General features: G+C 43.2%; 1 protein-coding gene across 11 annotated transcripts in view; it reads right to left on the reverse strand.

Moving 5' to 3' along the window:
* MICAL2 (microtubule associated monooxygenase, calponin and LIM domain containing 2) overlaps nt 1–17,098 on the reverse strand; it is a 336,247-nt gene that overhangs the window by 119,257 nt on the left and 199,892 nt on the right. For 5 of the 11 annotated variants that reach the window (XM_075325683.1, XM_075325685.1, XM_075325682.1 and 2 more), the window contains 5 exons: nt 15,696–16,421; nt 14,685–14,786; nt 12,217–12,351; nt 8,351–8,485; nt 5,118–5,189 (listed from right to left, as the gene is read on the reverse strand). The exons of 2 other annotated variants lie outside the window; for them this stretch is intronic. In XM_075325683.1, the coding sequence (XP_075181798.1) occupies nt 5,118–5,189; nt 8,351–8,485; nt 12,217–12,351; nt 14,685–14,786; nt 15,696–16,421 (1,170 nt within the window). Of the gene's footprint in view, nt 1–5,117; nt 5,190–8,350; nt 8,486–12,216; nt 12,352–14,684; nt 14,787–15,695; nt 16,432–17,098 lie in introns of those variants that run through there. 4 more of the 11 variants (XM_075325692.1, XM_075325693.1, XM_075325688.1 and 1 more) reach the window with 3 other exon arrangements.

Here is a 17,098-nt window from a genome sequence, read left to right on the forward strand (position 1 = left end):
GTACAAAAAAAGTTACAAAATTCCAAGTCTAGCAGATAACCTTGTCAGAAAACGTTTTCCAAAACTCCAATCCGCCATATACTTGTTACATCTCTTTTGGATAATCTTTCATGATGGCGACATTATAACTATCACATGCTTTATTAGTCATGAATTACAAATTATTATTAGTAAATTGAATTGAATATTATGAATTATAATTATTATTACTATTTATTATTATAGCGCCATTTATTCCATGGCGCTTTATTGTCATGTTTATAAAGCAATACACTTTTTACTATTGCATCGCTAGGTAGATTTGCTCATGAACAGTTTTGAAAGGTTGGGTGACAAATCCTGCGTAAGCTATGATTACTCTACCACCCAGATAAAAATATGTTACTTAAAGCGTATCCATCACTAGATCCCACAATAAAACCTCAATACATTATTAAATGTATCCCTTGGACTTGATGAAGCTGGTGTACTTCCTTTGAAAAAATCCATTTCAGAATAGCTGTATAGTCCCTTGTAACAGTTTACACTGATTGACAGCTCCTCCTTGTTCTTCCTCCTTACTGCTGTTGAAATTTCGCTCTACTTTGTACAAGCTAATTTTAAACCAACCAGTAGGATTTTCATATATAAAGTAAAGCCGGTGCTATACTGGCGCTCGGATGCTGAATGTAAGCATAGCTCTTGTTCAGAGATTGGATGTTTTATTTTAGAAATATGTGCAAGTAAAGTTAAAGCAAAGCACTGCTATTTGATTGACAGGTGCAACAGGAAAAGAATATGTGGGTCAGGTCTTGCTATCTATTCCCGCCCCTGTCTGCTGCCTAGCCCTCTTCTCTTTGTTGCGGTCATAGATGTTAATTCCGGCACAGACTGAGAGACAGGGGCGGAAAAAGATAGCAAGACTTGACCCACATATTCCCTTCCTGTTGCACCTGTCAATCAAATATCAGTGCATTGCTGGAACTTTACTTGCACATATTTCTGAAATAAAACATCCAATCTCTGAACAAAAAATATGCTTACTTAATATGCTGAATAGCATCCTAGCGCCAGTAAAGCACTGGCTACGTTATATATGAAAATCCTGCTGGATGGTTCCCTTTAACAGTAAATACATCAGCCTCATCAGACATAAGAGATCTATTTAATAACACATGTGGTCTGTATTGTGAAATCTAATGACAGATTCAGGGGAAATGTTCTTGTACAGCCACTGGTCACTGCAGTTATGTAACATCTGGGGGATGTACAGCGGCTCTGTATTATTTCAGACAAGTGTTGAGCTGTTATACAAACTATTGCAGCACTTTCCCTTGGGGAATTTGTTCGTGGGAACAAATTTCAGATTTCTGCATCGTTCGTAAACGATGAGAATTCCTTGAAAGCCATCCCAGGAATTTCTGGGCGATGCTAAATGTAACTGAGGAAGCTGTGGCTCCTGGGGAACAGCTGTATCCCTGCAACAAGGCAGCTGCACCAAGATACTGTATACAATCAATATCTTGAGGCTTGATACATTCTTATCATAAGTCTGATTTATAAACATGTCATGGTAAACAATTTAAGTGCAACCTGAAAACAGTTTCCATATTGAGCCCCACAGCTTCAAAACAAATGTTTGTCTGGGGAACCTTGTTAGCAGATATTATGCTTATTGTCACAATTCCTCTGTGCAGAGCATCTTGCAGATTAGAAGATCCTCTGCTGCATTTTCCTGGTTACAGATCTGGCAGTAACACTATTCCTTTGTGCAGAGCATCTTGCCTTTGGAGATGCTCTGCTGCGCTTTCCTCAGCTAGAAACTTGGTACAACACAGGATTCCATGTTGGTGCTGATTACTCAGGTATTCCACCTTCCTGGTAATTGCTCAGGCTTCTTTACTAAGCATGCTCACACAGGAGTCGGACCTTGCCAGTCGTTTTTTCTGGTTCTGCAGTTGTGCTGTTGCTTGTGTCTCTGCTAGTGTTCTGATCTTTGTTTACTGACCCTGGACTGTTATTTGACTCCTCTTTGCCTGCTCCCTATTTTTGCTGTGACCTCCTGCCTTTTGACCTTGGAGTGTTACCTTACCACGTCTCTCTGCTCTTCTGGATTTCTGATCCTTGGATTGTGACCTGACTACTACTCTGTTTACTCCTTGTTCTCATACATGTCCTCCTGTTATCAGAGCCCAGCTTTCCTAACTACTCTTCTGTCTACACTGCCTGTACATAGTGACTAGCATCACACTTATTTTATTGGCCAATAGCCAGACATATGAAGCACTTCATGATTCCCTTTTCTTTATTTTAATGAATGTGATCAGTGCTACAGAACATTAACACATACTGGTCTACATTTTGGATTTACTCTTGGTAGAAAAGAGGATCCAAAATGAACTTAATATTTTTTAATAAAGTATGTAAGAAAGGGGGCCGCTATGGGATTCCCACCAGGCATTATATTAATATTGGCCATATTATTGGGATTTGATCATAGATGCTATCCAAAATATGAAGAACCATTGTATTACAATGTTAAATGAACTTTTATGTTCCCTTTTCTTTATTTTAATGAATGTACATACTGGACTACATATTGGATTTACTCTTGGTAGAAAACAGGATCCAAAATGAACTCAATATTTTTTAATAAAGCATATAAGAAAGGGGACCGCTATGGGGTTCACCACCAGGCATTATATTAATATTGGCCATATTATTGGGATTTGATCATAGATGCTATCCAAAATATGAAGAACCATTGTATTACAATGTTAAATGAACTTTTATATTCCCTTTTCTTTATTTTAATGAATGTACATAGTGGACTACATATTGGATTTACTCTTGCTAGAAAAGAGGGACCAAAATGAACTCAATATTTTTTAATAAAGCATATAAGAAAGGGGACCGCTATGGGGTTCACCACCAGGCATTATATTAATATTGGCCATATTATTGGGATTTGATCATAGATGCTATCCAACATATGAACCACCATTGTATTACAATGTTAAATGAACTTTTATGGATCCTAAAAGAGTTCATCTGACCCTTTTTCAGTAAATACTATCCTTTCCACTGACAACAGAGAGGTCATGTTCATTATCAATGTAAAAACAGGGAAAGTCAAAGTCTCTCTGAGGGGCTCTAAGTCCTCTCTGCTACATAAGTACATGTGCCAAAGCCACTTTCCCACATTTTGGATCACTTCTTCTCTGTTGAGTTATATCGTCTGACTCTCAGAATGATTGTTGTATCAGGCTGTAAAAGCAAAGCCAAATCTAACAGACCTTTCAGTTTAATGATCAGGCAGAGAGCCAGGGGCTCAATGTCGGGGAGAAGAGACTTTGTCTTAAAAAAACAATATTCAACCAAAAGTATCTCTTATATTTAGCCCTTACCACATAGTTAAGGTCAGGTTTATTCTTATGAGGGATGGGCATATGTTGAGGCCTAAATGTAAACTTTAAATAATGATATGGAAAGGTGGAGGCTAGTGATCAGCGGCAGCGTTCTAGGGTCACACAGGAACACAATGTGCTCACCATGCTGATTTTAATGTCTGCTTTAATACAGGATGCTGATCCGTCTATAGCAGGAAGACAAAGCTTCCTGGTTACACAGTGAGATACAAGTATATAAACGTGAGAATGGATTGCGAATACAGACACAGCAGGCAATGATATTAGTGTCACTATGTATCAGTATAATGAGAAACTCTGCAGTATGAGCAAAATATAGTGTAGAAAATGAGAAGATGAAATATCTACACCAGAAAGCTAATATACTACAGATAGTACATGAGCATATACTGCTATATAGCAGCTTTACTTCAATTTAGTTCAATATTATAGTGTTAGAATATTTATATTCTTGTACATAGGGGCAGTATTATAGTAGTTATATTTTTGTATATAGGAGCAGTATTATAGTAGTTATATTCTTGTACATAAGGGGTAGTATTATAGTAGTTATATTCTTGTACATAGATGGCAGTATTATAGTAGTTATATTCTTGTACATAGGGGCAGTATTATAGTGGTTATATTCTTGTACATAGGAGCAGTATTATAGTAGTTATATTCTTGTACATAGGTGGCAGTATTATAGTAGTTATAGTCTTGTACATAGGGGGCAGTATTATAGTGGGTATAGTCTTGTACATAGGGGGCAGTATTATAGTAGTTATATTCTTGTACATAAAGGCAGTATTATAGTATTTATATTCTTGTACATAGGAGCAGTATTATAGTAGTTATATTCTTGAACACAAGGAGCAGTATTATAGTAGTTATATTCTTGTACATAGGGGGCAGTATTATAGTAGATATATTCTTGTACATAGGAGCAGTATTATAGTAGTTACATTCTTGTACATAGGAGCAGTATTATAGTAGCTATATTCTTATACATAGGGGCAGTATTATAGCAGTTATATTCTTGTACATAGGGACAGTATTATAGTAGTTATATTCTTGTACATAGGAACAGTATCATAGTAGTTATATTCTTGTACATAGGGGCAGTATTATAGTAGTTATATTCTTGTACATAGGGGCAGTATTATAGTAGTTATATTCTTGTACATAGGGGACAGTATCATAGTAGTTATATTCTTGTACATAGGGGACAGTATCATAGTAGTTATATTCTTGTACATAGGAGCAGTATTATAGTAGTTATATTCTTGCACATGGGGGCAGTATTATAGTAGATATATTTTTGCACATAGGGGGCAGTATTATAGTAGTTATATTTTTGCACATAGGGGGCAGTATTATAGTAGTTATATTCTTGTACATAGGGGGCAGTATTATAGTGGGTATAGTCTTGTACATAGGGGTAGTATTATAGTAGTTATATTCTTGTACATAGGGGCAGTATTATAGTAGTTATATTCTTGTACATAGGGGCAGTATTATAGTAGTTATATTCTTGTACATAAAGGCAGTATTATAGTAGTCATATTTTTGGACATGTTTGTGAACATAAAGAGCAAGTATACAGTTCTAGTTTGTTAATCCACAACACACACATCCACACACGGCAATACATCAATGCTATATATTAGTGTAAAACCTATTATCATGCAGCACGGTCAGTTTTATAATGCTCGCACAATCCTGAATCACCTGTGCTGGATCAGGAAAAAATAACCTTTGTTTTATTCTGGATTCGCCATTGCTTACTCTGTGTTCTAAGATCTGAGAACATGAAAAAGTAACAAAGTTGAGGAACAAAGGACATTTCTTGGGTGAAAGCCATAACTGATGCCTGCAGGTCTCATTCAGACGTCCGTATCAGTTCCTTGTTCTATCCATGATTGAACACATCCCCATTATAATCTATAGCGGTCGTCATATGTTCGTGTTTTTACTATATGTCTGCAAATAAGCCAAGAAGATGGGTCCATTTTTGACCGCTTTTTTTCCATGCCAGGAAAATTACTGACGTCTGAATGAGACCTTATAGTGTATGAAAAATGAGAATATGAGGATGTGTGAAATGAAGGATTTACAGCGGACGTGCACCCAGGGATCACGGGCAGCGGTCACAGAGCCGGCATGGAGCCCTGACATCCCGAATAATAGAAGTGGAGACATGCAAAGATCATCCTGAGTTATCCCGAAACACTTATTGTAAAAGAAGAGGACAGAGGATAAACATTAGATTCACATTTCCTTATTCTTCAAGACATGAACTATTTCCACTACACACTCTCGTATGCAAGAGTAAGGGGTGCTTCACACACAGCGAGCTCGCTGCCGAGATCGCTGCTGAGTCACGCTTTTTGTGACGCAGCAGTGACCTCATTAGCGATCTCGCTGTGTGTGACACTGAGCAGCGATCTGGCCCCTGCTGCGAGATCGCTGCTCGTTACACACAGCCCTGGTTCGTTTTCTTCAAAGCCGCTCTCCTGCTGTGACACACAGATCGCTGTGTGTGACAGCAAGAGAGCGACAAATGAAGCGAGCAGGGAGCAGGAGCCGGCGTCTGACAGCTGAGGTAAGCTGTATCCAAGATAAACATCGGGTAACCAAGGTGGTTACTCGATATTTACCTTAGTTACCAGCATCTGCAGCTCTCACGCTGCCTGTGCTGCCGGCTCCGGCTCTCTGCACATGTAGCTGCTGTACACATCGGGTTAATTAACCCGATGTGTACAGCAGCTAGGAGAGCAAGGAGCCAGCGCTAAGCAGTGTGCGCGGCTCCCTGCTCTCTGCACATGTAGCTGCATTACACATCGGGTTAATTAACCCGATGTGTACTGTAGCTATGGTAGGAGAGCAAGGAGCCAGCGCTCAGTGTGCGCGGCTCCCTGCTCCCTGCACACACAGCTGTGCGCTGGTAACTAATGTAAACATCGGGTAACCATACCCGATGTTTACCTTAGTTACCAGTCTCCGCAGCTTCCAGACGGCAGCTCCGTGCAAGCGCAGCGTCGCTTGCACGTCGCTGCTGGCTGGGGGCTGTTCACTGGTCGCTGGTGAGATCTGCCTGTTTGACAGCTCACCAGCGACCATGTAGCGATGCAGCAGCGATCCTGACCAGGTCAGATCGCTGGTCGGATCGCTGCTGCATCGCTAAGTGTGAAGGTACCCTAAACAATATGGGATGGTCGCTGCCAGTGTGGAGCCATTATACAAGACTCACAAAAGTTAGGGATATTTGGCTTTTTGTAAATAATTCCCGCTACAGTGATATTTTATCATGACAGTAGGGCATTTAAGTAGAGGGAGCAATGGTGATTTCCTCATCAAATTATTTATTGCAATAAAAGCCAACACCAGTGTTGGGTATAGCCCCCAAAAATGTCAGTGTCTCAATAACTTGTCATGTGGCCTTGAGCATCAATTACAGCTGAGAACAATGCCTCCTGCTGGTCACAAGTGGTTGCGGAGGCATTGTGTCTCACTCTTCCTGAAGGGTGGTCCTCAGGTCATTGTGGTTCTGGGGTACAGAGTTATGGCCTCTACACGGAGGCTCAGCTGATCCCATAGGTTTTCTATGGGATTCAGGTCTGGAGATAGTGCCGTCCTTTCCATTTGTCCTTTCCATTTGATGTCCACCAGTCTCCAGCAGCCGTTCCCTAATGATGTGACCTTGATGAGCTGGAGTATTGTTGACTATGAAGGTGAAATTAGGCCGGTGCTGTTCATGTAGAAGCACAATGACTGGATTACTGATGTTATTCAAGTAGTAGGGGCTGTCACTGTACCATTCACCAAGTGTAGGGCCGTTCTGTGCTGACTAGATACACCGGCCACACTAACACCACCACCACCAAAGGCTCGTCTGGAGACAACATTGGCTGCTGCATAGCGCTCTCCTTGACGTCTTAAACATCGATGGAGGCCATAATTTCTGTTCATCTCGAATGGACTTTCATCAGTGAATAGCAATGAAGCCATTGGTTCTTTATCCAGTATAGATGACGCCTGTGCCTGGTGGTGCGGTCAGGTATATAGATGACGTCTGTGCCTGTTGGTGCAGTCAGATACGTAGATGACGCCTGTGCCTGATGGTGTGGTCAGGTACCTTGCAGGTCGTTTAGCTTGCAGACAACGCCGATGTAAATGGTTTTGAATCCTTTGACGTGACACTTGGTGGCCTCTCACCTCCCTTAAATGTGCCTGGAGTTGTGTGGCATTCATCATTCGATTTGGAAGGCCATTGTTCACAATGAAGCAATGATCAGTGTGTGATGTGGCCAAATGACGTCCTCTTCTCTGTCTTTCTGTGCCTCTTATAGTCTCTCTGTGTCTCTATACAACCTGCTGGTGACACTCTATGATGCTCTAAGCTCCATGGCCATTTTCGTCTGTGAACATCCTGCTTGAAGCCTCGCAAAGGTGCGGTACTGCTGATCAATTGTTAGGTGTTGTCTTGGTCTCATGATATCAAAATCTTAGCAGCACAATGAGGAGGATGGTATAACACCAATTCTAATTGATCCCCAAAATGTACTAAGCGATTTACGGCTTAAACACCTTCTGTGAATTTTGCCATTAAGCTCCTTGTTAGAGAACAGCAAGTTGTGCAAAATATCCCGAGACATTGAACAGTTGGACATGAGCATTTAGGAGGTTAGTAAAGGTCAAATTAAGTTCATCTGAAAAGGTCAAAGGGCATTTTAGGATCATCTGGAAATTTCACTTGAAAACCGAATATCCCTAACTTTTTGGAAGTAGAGTATATAGGGCATTGCGCTGCTTTATGGCAGCTTGTATTCTGTAGACCACCTAAAACAGAAGGATGCAGGCTGCTGTAAATGATCATTCTTATACAGGGTGCAAACGGCACAACTCCTCTGTATCAGCATTCCACGTCACTAACAGACACATCAGTCTCCAGGCACCGATACCTTTTTAGGCTGAGAAAGACCGGGAATGAGATGACTAGCACATGATGAAGATGAAGGAGATGGGTCAGAAAATGAAGAATCAGGACAAGGACATTTAGATGGAATATGGAATAAGCCGGGGGATGGGGCACTGATCTGTGTAATGCAAAAGCAACAGAAAATCACATTATACGCAATTCAATATTATTTAGTACTGACTAAAAGTGTAATAAAAGTGTCATCCAGGCGCATACTGAAAAGTGTCATCCAGGCGCATACTGAAAAGTGTCATCCAGGCGCATACTGAAAAGTGTCATCCAGGCGCATACTGAAAAGTGTCATCCAGGCGCATACTGAAAAGTGTCATCCAGGCGCATACTGAAAAGTGTCATCCAGGCGTATACTGAAAAGTGTCATCCAGGCGCATACTGAAAAGTGTCATCCAGGCGCATACTGAAAAGTGTCATCCAGGCGCATACTGAAAAGTGTCATCCAGGCGCATACTGAAAAGTGTCATCCAGGCGCATACTGAAAAGTGTCATCCAGGCGCATACTGAAAAGTGTCATCCAGGCTCATACTGAAAAGTGTCATCCAGGCTCATACTGAAAAGTGTCATCCAGGCGCATACTGAAAAGTGTCATCCAGGCGCATACTGAAAAGTGTCATCCAGGCGCATACTGAAAAGTGTCATCCAGGCGCATACTGAAAAGTGTCATCCAGGCTCATACTGAAAAGTGTCATCCAGGCGCATACTGAAAAGTGTCATCCAGGCGCATACTGAAAAGTGTCATCCAGGCTCATACTGAAAAGTGTCATCCAGGCGCATACTGAAAAGTGTCATCCAGGCGCATACTGAAAAGTGTCATCCAGGCGCATACTGAAAAGTGTCATCCAGGCGCATACGGAAAAGTGTCATCCAGGCGCATACTGAAAAGTGTCATCCAGGCGCATACTGAAAAGTGTCATCCAGGCGCATACTGAAAAGTGTCATCCAGGCTCATACTGAAAAGTGTCATCCAGGCTCATACTGAAAAGTGTCATCCAGGCGCATACTGATAAATTCAGAAACTTTCTATAATTTTGTATCAATTTTTCAATATTTTGTAGAAGGTTGCTGAAATATTCAATATATTATAATTAAATTAAAAGTCTGAAGAGTAAGATGATAAACTGGACTGAGTCTTGTGCGAAAGCTTCAGCAATGATCGGATACTAATGGATTTTGGTGCCTAGGACCCAAGTGATTAGCTGAGCCCCCGATCTCAGAGGTTGTCTGAAGTCAGTTCTATCCATGTGCACCAGTCATCCCAGGAAATCATCTGCTGGCCAGCGCTGCTGTCTGTGCACCATGTGCAGTTATTTCCTCCTGTGCAGTCAGTGTGTGCAGTCTCTTCCTCCTGTGCAGTCACTATGTGCAGTCTCTTCCTCCTGTGCAGTCACTATGTGTAGTCTCTTCCTCCTGTGCAGTCACTGTGTGCAGTTATTTCCTCCTGTGCAGTCACTGTGTGCAGTTATTTCCTCCTGTGCAGTCACTGTGTGCAGTCTCTTCCTCCTGTGCAGTCACTGTGTGCAGTCTTTTCCTCCTGTGCAGTCACTGTGTGCAGTCTCTTCTTCATGTGCAGTCACTGTGTGCAGTCTTTTCCTCCTGTGCAGTCACTGTGCGCTGTCTCTTCCTCATGTGCACTCACTGTGTGCAGTCTCTTCCTCCTCTGTAGTCACTGTGTGCAGTTTCTTCCTCTGCTGCAGTCAATGTGTGCAGTGTCTTCCTCCTGTGCAGTCACTGTGTGCAGTCTCTTCCTCTGCTGTAGTCACTGTGTCTAGTCTCGTCCTCTGCTGCAGTCACTGTGTGCAGTCTCTTCCTCCTGTGCAGTCACTGTGTGCAGTCTCTTCCTCCTGTGCAGTCACTGTGTGCAGTCTCTTCCTCCTGTGCAGTCACTGTGTGCAGTCTCCTCCTCCTGTGCAGTCACTGTGTGCAGTCTCTTCCTCTGCTGTAGTCACTGTGTCTAGTCTCGTCCTCTGCTGCAGTCACTGTGTGCAGTCTCTTCCTCCTGTGCAGTCACTGTGTGCAGTCTCTTCCTCCTGTGCAGTCACTGTGTGCAGTCTCTTCCTCCTGTGCAGTCACTGTGTGCAGTCTCTTCCTCCTGTGCAGTCACTGTGTGCAGTCTCTTCCTCCTGTGCAGTCACTGTGTGCAGTCTCTTCCTCCTGTGCAGTCACTGTGTGCAGTCTCCTCCTCCTGTGCAGTCACTGTGTGCAGTCTCTTACTCTGCTGTAGTCACTGTGTCTAGTCTCGTCCTCTGCTGCAGTCACTGTGTGCAGTCTCTTCCTCCTGTGCAGTCACTGTGTGCAGTCTCTTCCTCCTGTGCAGTCACTGTGTGCAGTCTCTTCCTCCTGTGCAGTCACTGTGTACAGTCTCCTCCTCCTGTGCAGTCACTGTGTGCAGTCTCTTCCTCCTGTGCAGTCACTGTGTGCAGTCTCTTCCTCCTGTGCAGTCACTGTGTGCAGTCTCCTCCTCCTGTGCAGTCACTGTGTGCAGTCTCCTCCTCCTGTGCAGTCACTGTGTGCAGTCTCTTCCTCCTGTGCAGTCACTGTGTGCAGTCTCCTCCTCCTGTGCAGTCACTGTGCGCAGTCTCTTTCCCCTGTGCAGTCACTGTGTGCAGTCTCTTCCTCCTGTGCAGTCACTGTGTGCAGTCTCCTCCTCCTGTGCAGTCACTGTGTGCAATCTCCTCCTCCTGTGCAGTCACTGTGTGCAGTCTCTTCCTCCTGTGCAGTCACTGTGTGCAGTCTCCTCCTCCTGTGCAGTCACTGTGCGCAGTCTCTTTCCCCTGTGCAGTCACTGGTCCTCTTGCCTCCTCCTGTGCAGTCACTGTGAGCAGTCTCTCCCCCCTGTGTAGTCACTGTGTGCAGTCTCTTCCTCCTGTGCAGTCACTGTGTGCAGTCTCTTCCTCCTGTGCAGTCACTGTGTGCAGTCTCTTCCTCCTGTGCAGTCACTGTGTGCAGTCTCTTCCTCCTGTGCAGTCACTGTGAGCAGTCTCCTCCTCCTGTGCAGTCACTGTGTGCAGTCTCTTCCTCCTGTGCAGTCACTGTGTGCAGTCTCTTCCTCCTGTGCAGTCACTGTGAGCAGTCTCCTCCTCCTGTGCAGTCACTGTGTGCAGTCTCTTCCTCCTGTGCAGTCACTGTGCGCAGTCTCTTTCCCCTGTGCAGTCACTGTGTGCAGTCTCTTCCTCCTGTGCAGTCACTGTGTGCAGTCTCCTCCTCCTGTGCAGTCACTGTGTGCAATCTCCTCCTCCTGTGCAGTCACTGTGTGCAGTCTCTTCCTCCTGTGCAGTCACTGTGTGCAGTCTCTTCCTCCTGTGCAGTCACTGTGAGCAGTCTCCTCCTCCTGTGCAGTCACTGTGTGCAGTCTCTTCCTCCTGTGCAGTCACTGTGAGCAGTCTCCTCCTCCTGTGCAGTCACTGTGAGCAGTCTCCTCCTCCTGTGCAGTCACTGTGTGCAGTCTCTTCCTCCTGTGCAGTCACTGTGCGCAGTCTCTTTCCCCTGTGCAGTCACTGTGTGCAGTCTCTTCCTCCTGTGCAGTCACTGTGTGCAGTCTCCTCCTCCTGTGCAGTCACTGTGTGCAATCTCCTCCTCCTGTGCAGTCACTGTGTGCAGTCTCTTCCTCCTGTGCAGTCACTGTGAGCAGTCTCCTCCTCCTGTGCAGTCACTGTGCGCAGTCTCTTTCCCCTGTGCAGTCACTGGCCCTCTTGCCTCCTCCTGCTGCCTCCCTCAGTAGTTCTCCCTGGCAGCCTATCCTGCTGTAATGTTTATAGTATATGAGATGTGTCAGTATCACCGCACACGGGGTCAGTAATGAACGCAGACACAGCACAGCACAGCACACTGCGGTACCTGATCAGATGGAAAATCGCACATGGTAGAGTCAGAGATTGATGGAGAAGAGGGAGCAGATGAGTCAGGAACAGGGGGCTCACAGAAAGGAAGTTTAGATGGAAAATGGGACGGACTGGGGGGCACAGGCTTATTCTGTACAAAGCACAGGGGAAATGATAGAATTAAACAACAGTAAAGAAATACAAAGGAAAATCAAACACACCAATGCTATTATAGCAGCCAAGCAGCTGTCACCCAGCTTTCCCTGATCCTGAGCGGCGAGTCTGCTTCATTTACAGCAATAAGAATAGAGATAAATGCAGAAAACCAGTCTTAATGGGTTATTGAAAACTACACTACGTGACATGTGAACAGACACAAGCTGGAGACCTTCGTGTATGTTACTATGCTGCACTATATTACTCAGCACCCGTATATATACTATATACGCCATATATACAATACACCCGGCAGACGGACATGATGGTTTATATTACAATCCTTCTGATCAGTCAAGTTACAGCCCCAGAGATTCATTCTGTGATTGAGACCATAAGCAGGGGGCTATATCTATGCTTAGTCAATAGTGTGCTATACACATGTATATATGTATATATATATTATATGTATATACACACACAGTATAACCACCGAGGCTGGGAAATCATCATCCTCCATGTAGCCGCTCCCTCCCCTGGATTATAGAATCATATTATCCTATACAAAAATCTTGTAATTCTGCCTTTGGCCAATGGTATTGTTTTATGATCATACCTTTTAACGGAAGACTTTTCAGCAGCTTCACTATCATCACAGACAGGATTACAATGTCTATACAGAGCTGATAACAGGATCCACCCATCACAATAGGTGATTTCTCAGCTCACCTCCCATTATAATGACAACTGCACACGCTTATTAGATGCGTCAATATAAAAGGTAGGATCTGAGCTTGTCTAATGCTGCTAATGTGCATGTAATTTTTCTAAAACAACAAAGTATGATGCTAAAATAGTCCCAGTTATCATCATACTATATGTTTAAAAATCATACATGCAACATAAAAACATGATTTAAACAGTAGGTAAGTTTCTGATTATATGCCCCAATCAATGGTTAGAGAGGGTCCCTTGCTCCCCTTCCATAGCTAGAGGAGATATATACATCGCAGAAGGTCATGCAGCAGTCGGGGGGTTCAAAGTGGATTTATTTCCCCTACATTCATTTTGCAACTATTTAAAATAATATTTATTTCTATAGCGCCAACATATTCCGCAGCGCTTTAAAATTCAGAGGGGACATTTACAGACCATATGAGACAATACAAAGTAACACAATTCAACAGATACCAAGAGGAGTGAGGTCCGAGATTGTAACATACAAACTAGGAGTATACAGTGTGTCCACCCATATCCTGACCACCACCATTAACTTGAGAATGGCGGCAGCTATAGGCGTAGAAGTGGTGTCTAGGTATAGTAAAGTAGCCATGCGCTACGCAATGAAACCACCTATAGCGCCACCTGGTGGAAAACAACGGAGTTAGCATTTTCATCTTGAAAACGGAACGAGATAGAGAAAAAAAGTGAATTAAAAAATTGTAGGGCATCATCAATTCAATACGCATCAACACCTTGCATACAGAAATGCTATGATATGAAACCCATGACCCCCCAAAACATTGAATGCTGGTCACGCATATGGCGCTCATTTAACTTTGATGCTCAAAGTGGCCCCCGTCAGCTGCAATGCACATCTGGCCTCTGCACAGCATACTGTATCTTGCTGCACGTTGTGCAATATGGTAGGTGACACGTTTGCACAAGCATCTGTGATACGTCGTCGTAGGTCCTGCAATGTTTGTGGAGGGGTCGCATACACCTGCTGTTTGATGTGACCTCACAGAAAGAAGTCCAATGGGGTCAGGTCAGGTGAGCGGAGGCCACTCCACACAGCCACCATACCCAATGACTTGTAGGAAGGTCTCCATGAGGTATCGCTTCACGTCCGCAGCCTTGTGAGTTTTACACGTTCTAATCATAGCATTTCTGTATGCAAGGTGTCGATTCATATTGAATTGATGATGCCCTACAACTTTGTAATTCTTTTTCTCTACCTCGTTCCATTTTCGAGATAAAAATGCTAACTCTGTTGTTTTCCACCAGGTGGTGCTATAAGTGGATTCATTGCGTAGCGCATGGCTACTTTACTATACCTAGACACGACTTCTATGTCTATAGCTGCCCCGTTCTCAAGTTAATGGCGGTGGACAGGATATGGGTGGACACACTGTATAAATATTGTATAGAAATAGACTAATGTAATGATCAGACATAATTGCACCACTTCTAATGATCGGAAACACCCATTTTTTTGACATGCAGCAAGATCTTGGTTAGTATCAGTTAGACGTCTGACTGCAGGATCAGTAGCAGAACGGAGGGTGAGTATGATAATAATATGCATGCCACTCCTGGAATATTCACCTGCGGGAAATCCGAGCATCCAAACATTGAGGCCAAGTGCGCGGCTTTCTCTCTAATATTCTTTTTATGAAAATCTCTTATTGCTAAAGACTGAGCCCTTTTCTGCAGGACGGAGGGGAAGAAAAAGAGAGAAAATGTGACAATAGCGAGAAAGAAATAAAGGAAAGATCAGATGTGGAGAAGAAGTGCACGAAAATCACAGCAACCAATGTGCAGTCAATAATATTATCGCATTGGTTGCAGCTGCAGTGCGCGGAGTTGCATATTCGTGCTGTGCTAGAGTGCAGACAGACCTCCGAGGTGTCACATGCAGAGCCAGGACAAAGCAAAATACAATTTATATTTATTTTTTATAAAAATATATGATTAATAGTGAAGCCTAAAGGGAGGACTGGGGAGAAATAACTGCCGCCCTCGTCTCATCTAATTTCTGCAACAATATTTTTGAGCGTTGTATCAAAATTCTGCGCCCCCTTGCACCTTTGTTGCACTGATACATATCTTGTGTTTATGACATGCTTCTTTCATCCTGGAGACCCCACCTATAGAAACTGTCATAGTGATTGGCACATATATATATATATATATATATATATATATATATATTTATTTATATTATGTGGATGCAGAATAGAACATCCGTGCAATATTTATAAATTAAGATAACTTTTAAAATATGGTGGTTTTGTTAGATGTGAATATATGGGAACAAGGGCGTACATAGAGAAGAAGAGGCAGCACCAAGAAACAAAAAAATAAGACCCTCTTTCCTGATTTATAGTACCATTACTTAGACTCATGCATCACACATGATTTCTTCCTCCTTACTTAGCCTAGGCACCACCCATGTGTAATGAGGGAGTTTGGTCCCCTTCCCTCTAGGGCTGCTTACATGTATGTACCATCTTGGAAGGTGAAGTGTAGTTCTGCATCAGGACCATAGCAGATGATATATAACATTATTATTGCATGCCATATATAAACTCATGCTGTTTGTGGGAGGTCGGTCACCTGCTGAGCTCTTTCTTCAATGAGCTGCAGACGCTCTAAGATTCCAGACAGAACAAAAACGGAAGGACAGGAAGAGGCGAGAGAGTCTTCCCTTTCTGCAGGACTGGAAGGGTTGTCGGTCTTTTCTCTAGATAATGGCTCTCCGGTTTCAGTAGCTAAGGAAGGCATAGCTTTCTCTCTGGTTACAGTAGCTGAGGAAGGCATAGCTTTTTCTCGGGTTACAGTAGCTGAGGAAGGCATAGCTTTTTCTCGGGTTACAGTAGCTGAGGAAGGCATAGCTTTCTCTTTGGTTACAGTAGCTGAGGAAGGCATAGCTATCGTTCCAGTTACAGAAGCTGAGGAAGGCATAGCTTTCGTTCCAGTTACAGTAGCTGAGGAAGGCATCGCTTTCTCTCCGGTTACAGTAGCTGAAGGCATAGCTTTCTCTACAGTTACAGTAGCTGAGGAAGGCATAACTTTCTTTCCGGTTACAGTATCTGAGGAAGGCATAGTTTTCTCTGTGGTTACAGTAGCTGAAAAAAGCCTGACAGTCTCTTTTGTTACAGTAGCAGAAGAAGACCAGGTTGTCTCTCTGGGAACAGTGACGGAGGAAGGCCTTGCAGTCTCTCTGGCAAAAGTTAATGAAGAAGGCCTGGCAGTGTCTCGGGTTACAATAGCTGTGGCGGGCAACGTCGTCGGCTGAGTCAGGTATCTGACCAGCTGCTGGGATCTTGCTACTGTCTGAAACTGGGAAAAACTGCAAATGAAAAGAAGGGTTTCTCGGTCTACACCAGATCTCATGCATCACACATGGCTTCAAATAATACCTTTACTGTCATGTTTGTTTGCAGCAGAGCTATACTGTAGCACTATCTTGGCCAGAAGATCAAAAGTTTACAGAATTCTCTTTATGAGGATGTTTCCATAGATATAAATGTTCCAAATTCTAATTTTATGTCTACTGAGCAAGAAATACACACTACATGAAATCCGCTGATTTTAGCAGGATTGCTCAACCATCTAATGTGTATGGGGTCTTCAGACTCTTTACTGGCAGAGGATGTGAGGATAGGGAAGAATCGGGCAGTTGAAATTTCAGAGGCAATAATCTACTGCCAGAGGAGTTTGTCAATGGTTTACTCCTCTCTCCCCATTGAAAATACATATGTTCATGTTTGTGGAGGTGTCCAGAAAGATACCTGTTAGGTAAACTAAGATTAGGCAGCTATCTTATGTGTACAGACAGCTGTAGTCATATAGTGTTGCAACCTTAACTCAGGGAAAATTAATGCAATCATCCAAATTCTAATTCTGCAAATCGAGATTGAACGATGGTGCCCTGGTGCTGGATTTGCTGGAGAATAGAAGGTTTTATTTAAAGCTTACAGATAGAAAAGTATGTGAGGATGTAGCTCTAAGTATAT

The sequence above is a fragment of the Anomaloglossus baeobatrachus genome, chromosome 10 (genome assembly GCF_048569485.1).
Source record: "Anomaloglossus baeobatrachus isolate aAnoBae1 chromosome 10, aAnoBae1.hap1, whole genome shotgun sequence".
In the NCBI taxonomy this organism is placed as follows: Eukaryota; Metazoa; Chordata; class Amphibia; order Anura; family Aromobatidae; genus Anomaloglossus; species Anomaloglossus baeobatrachus.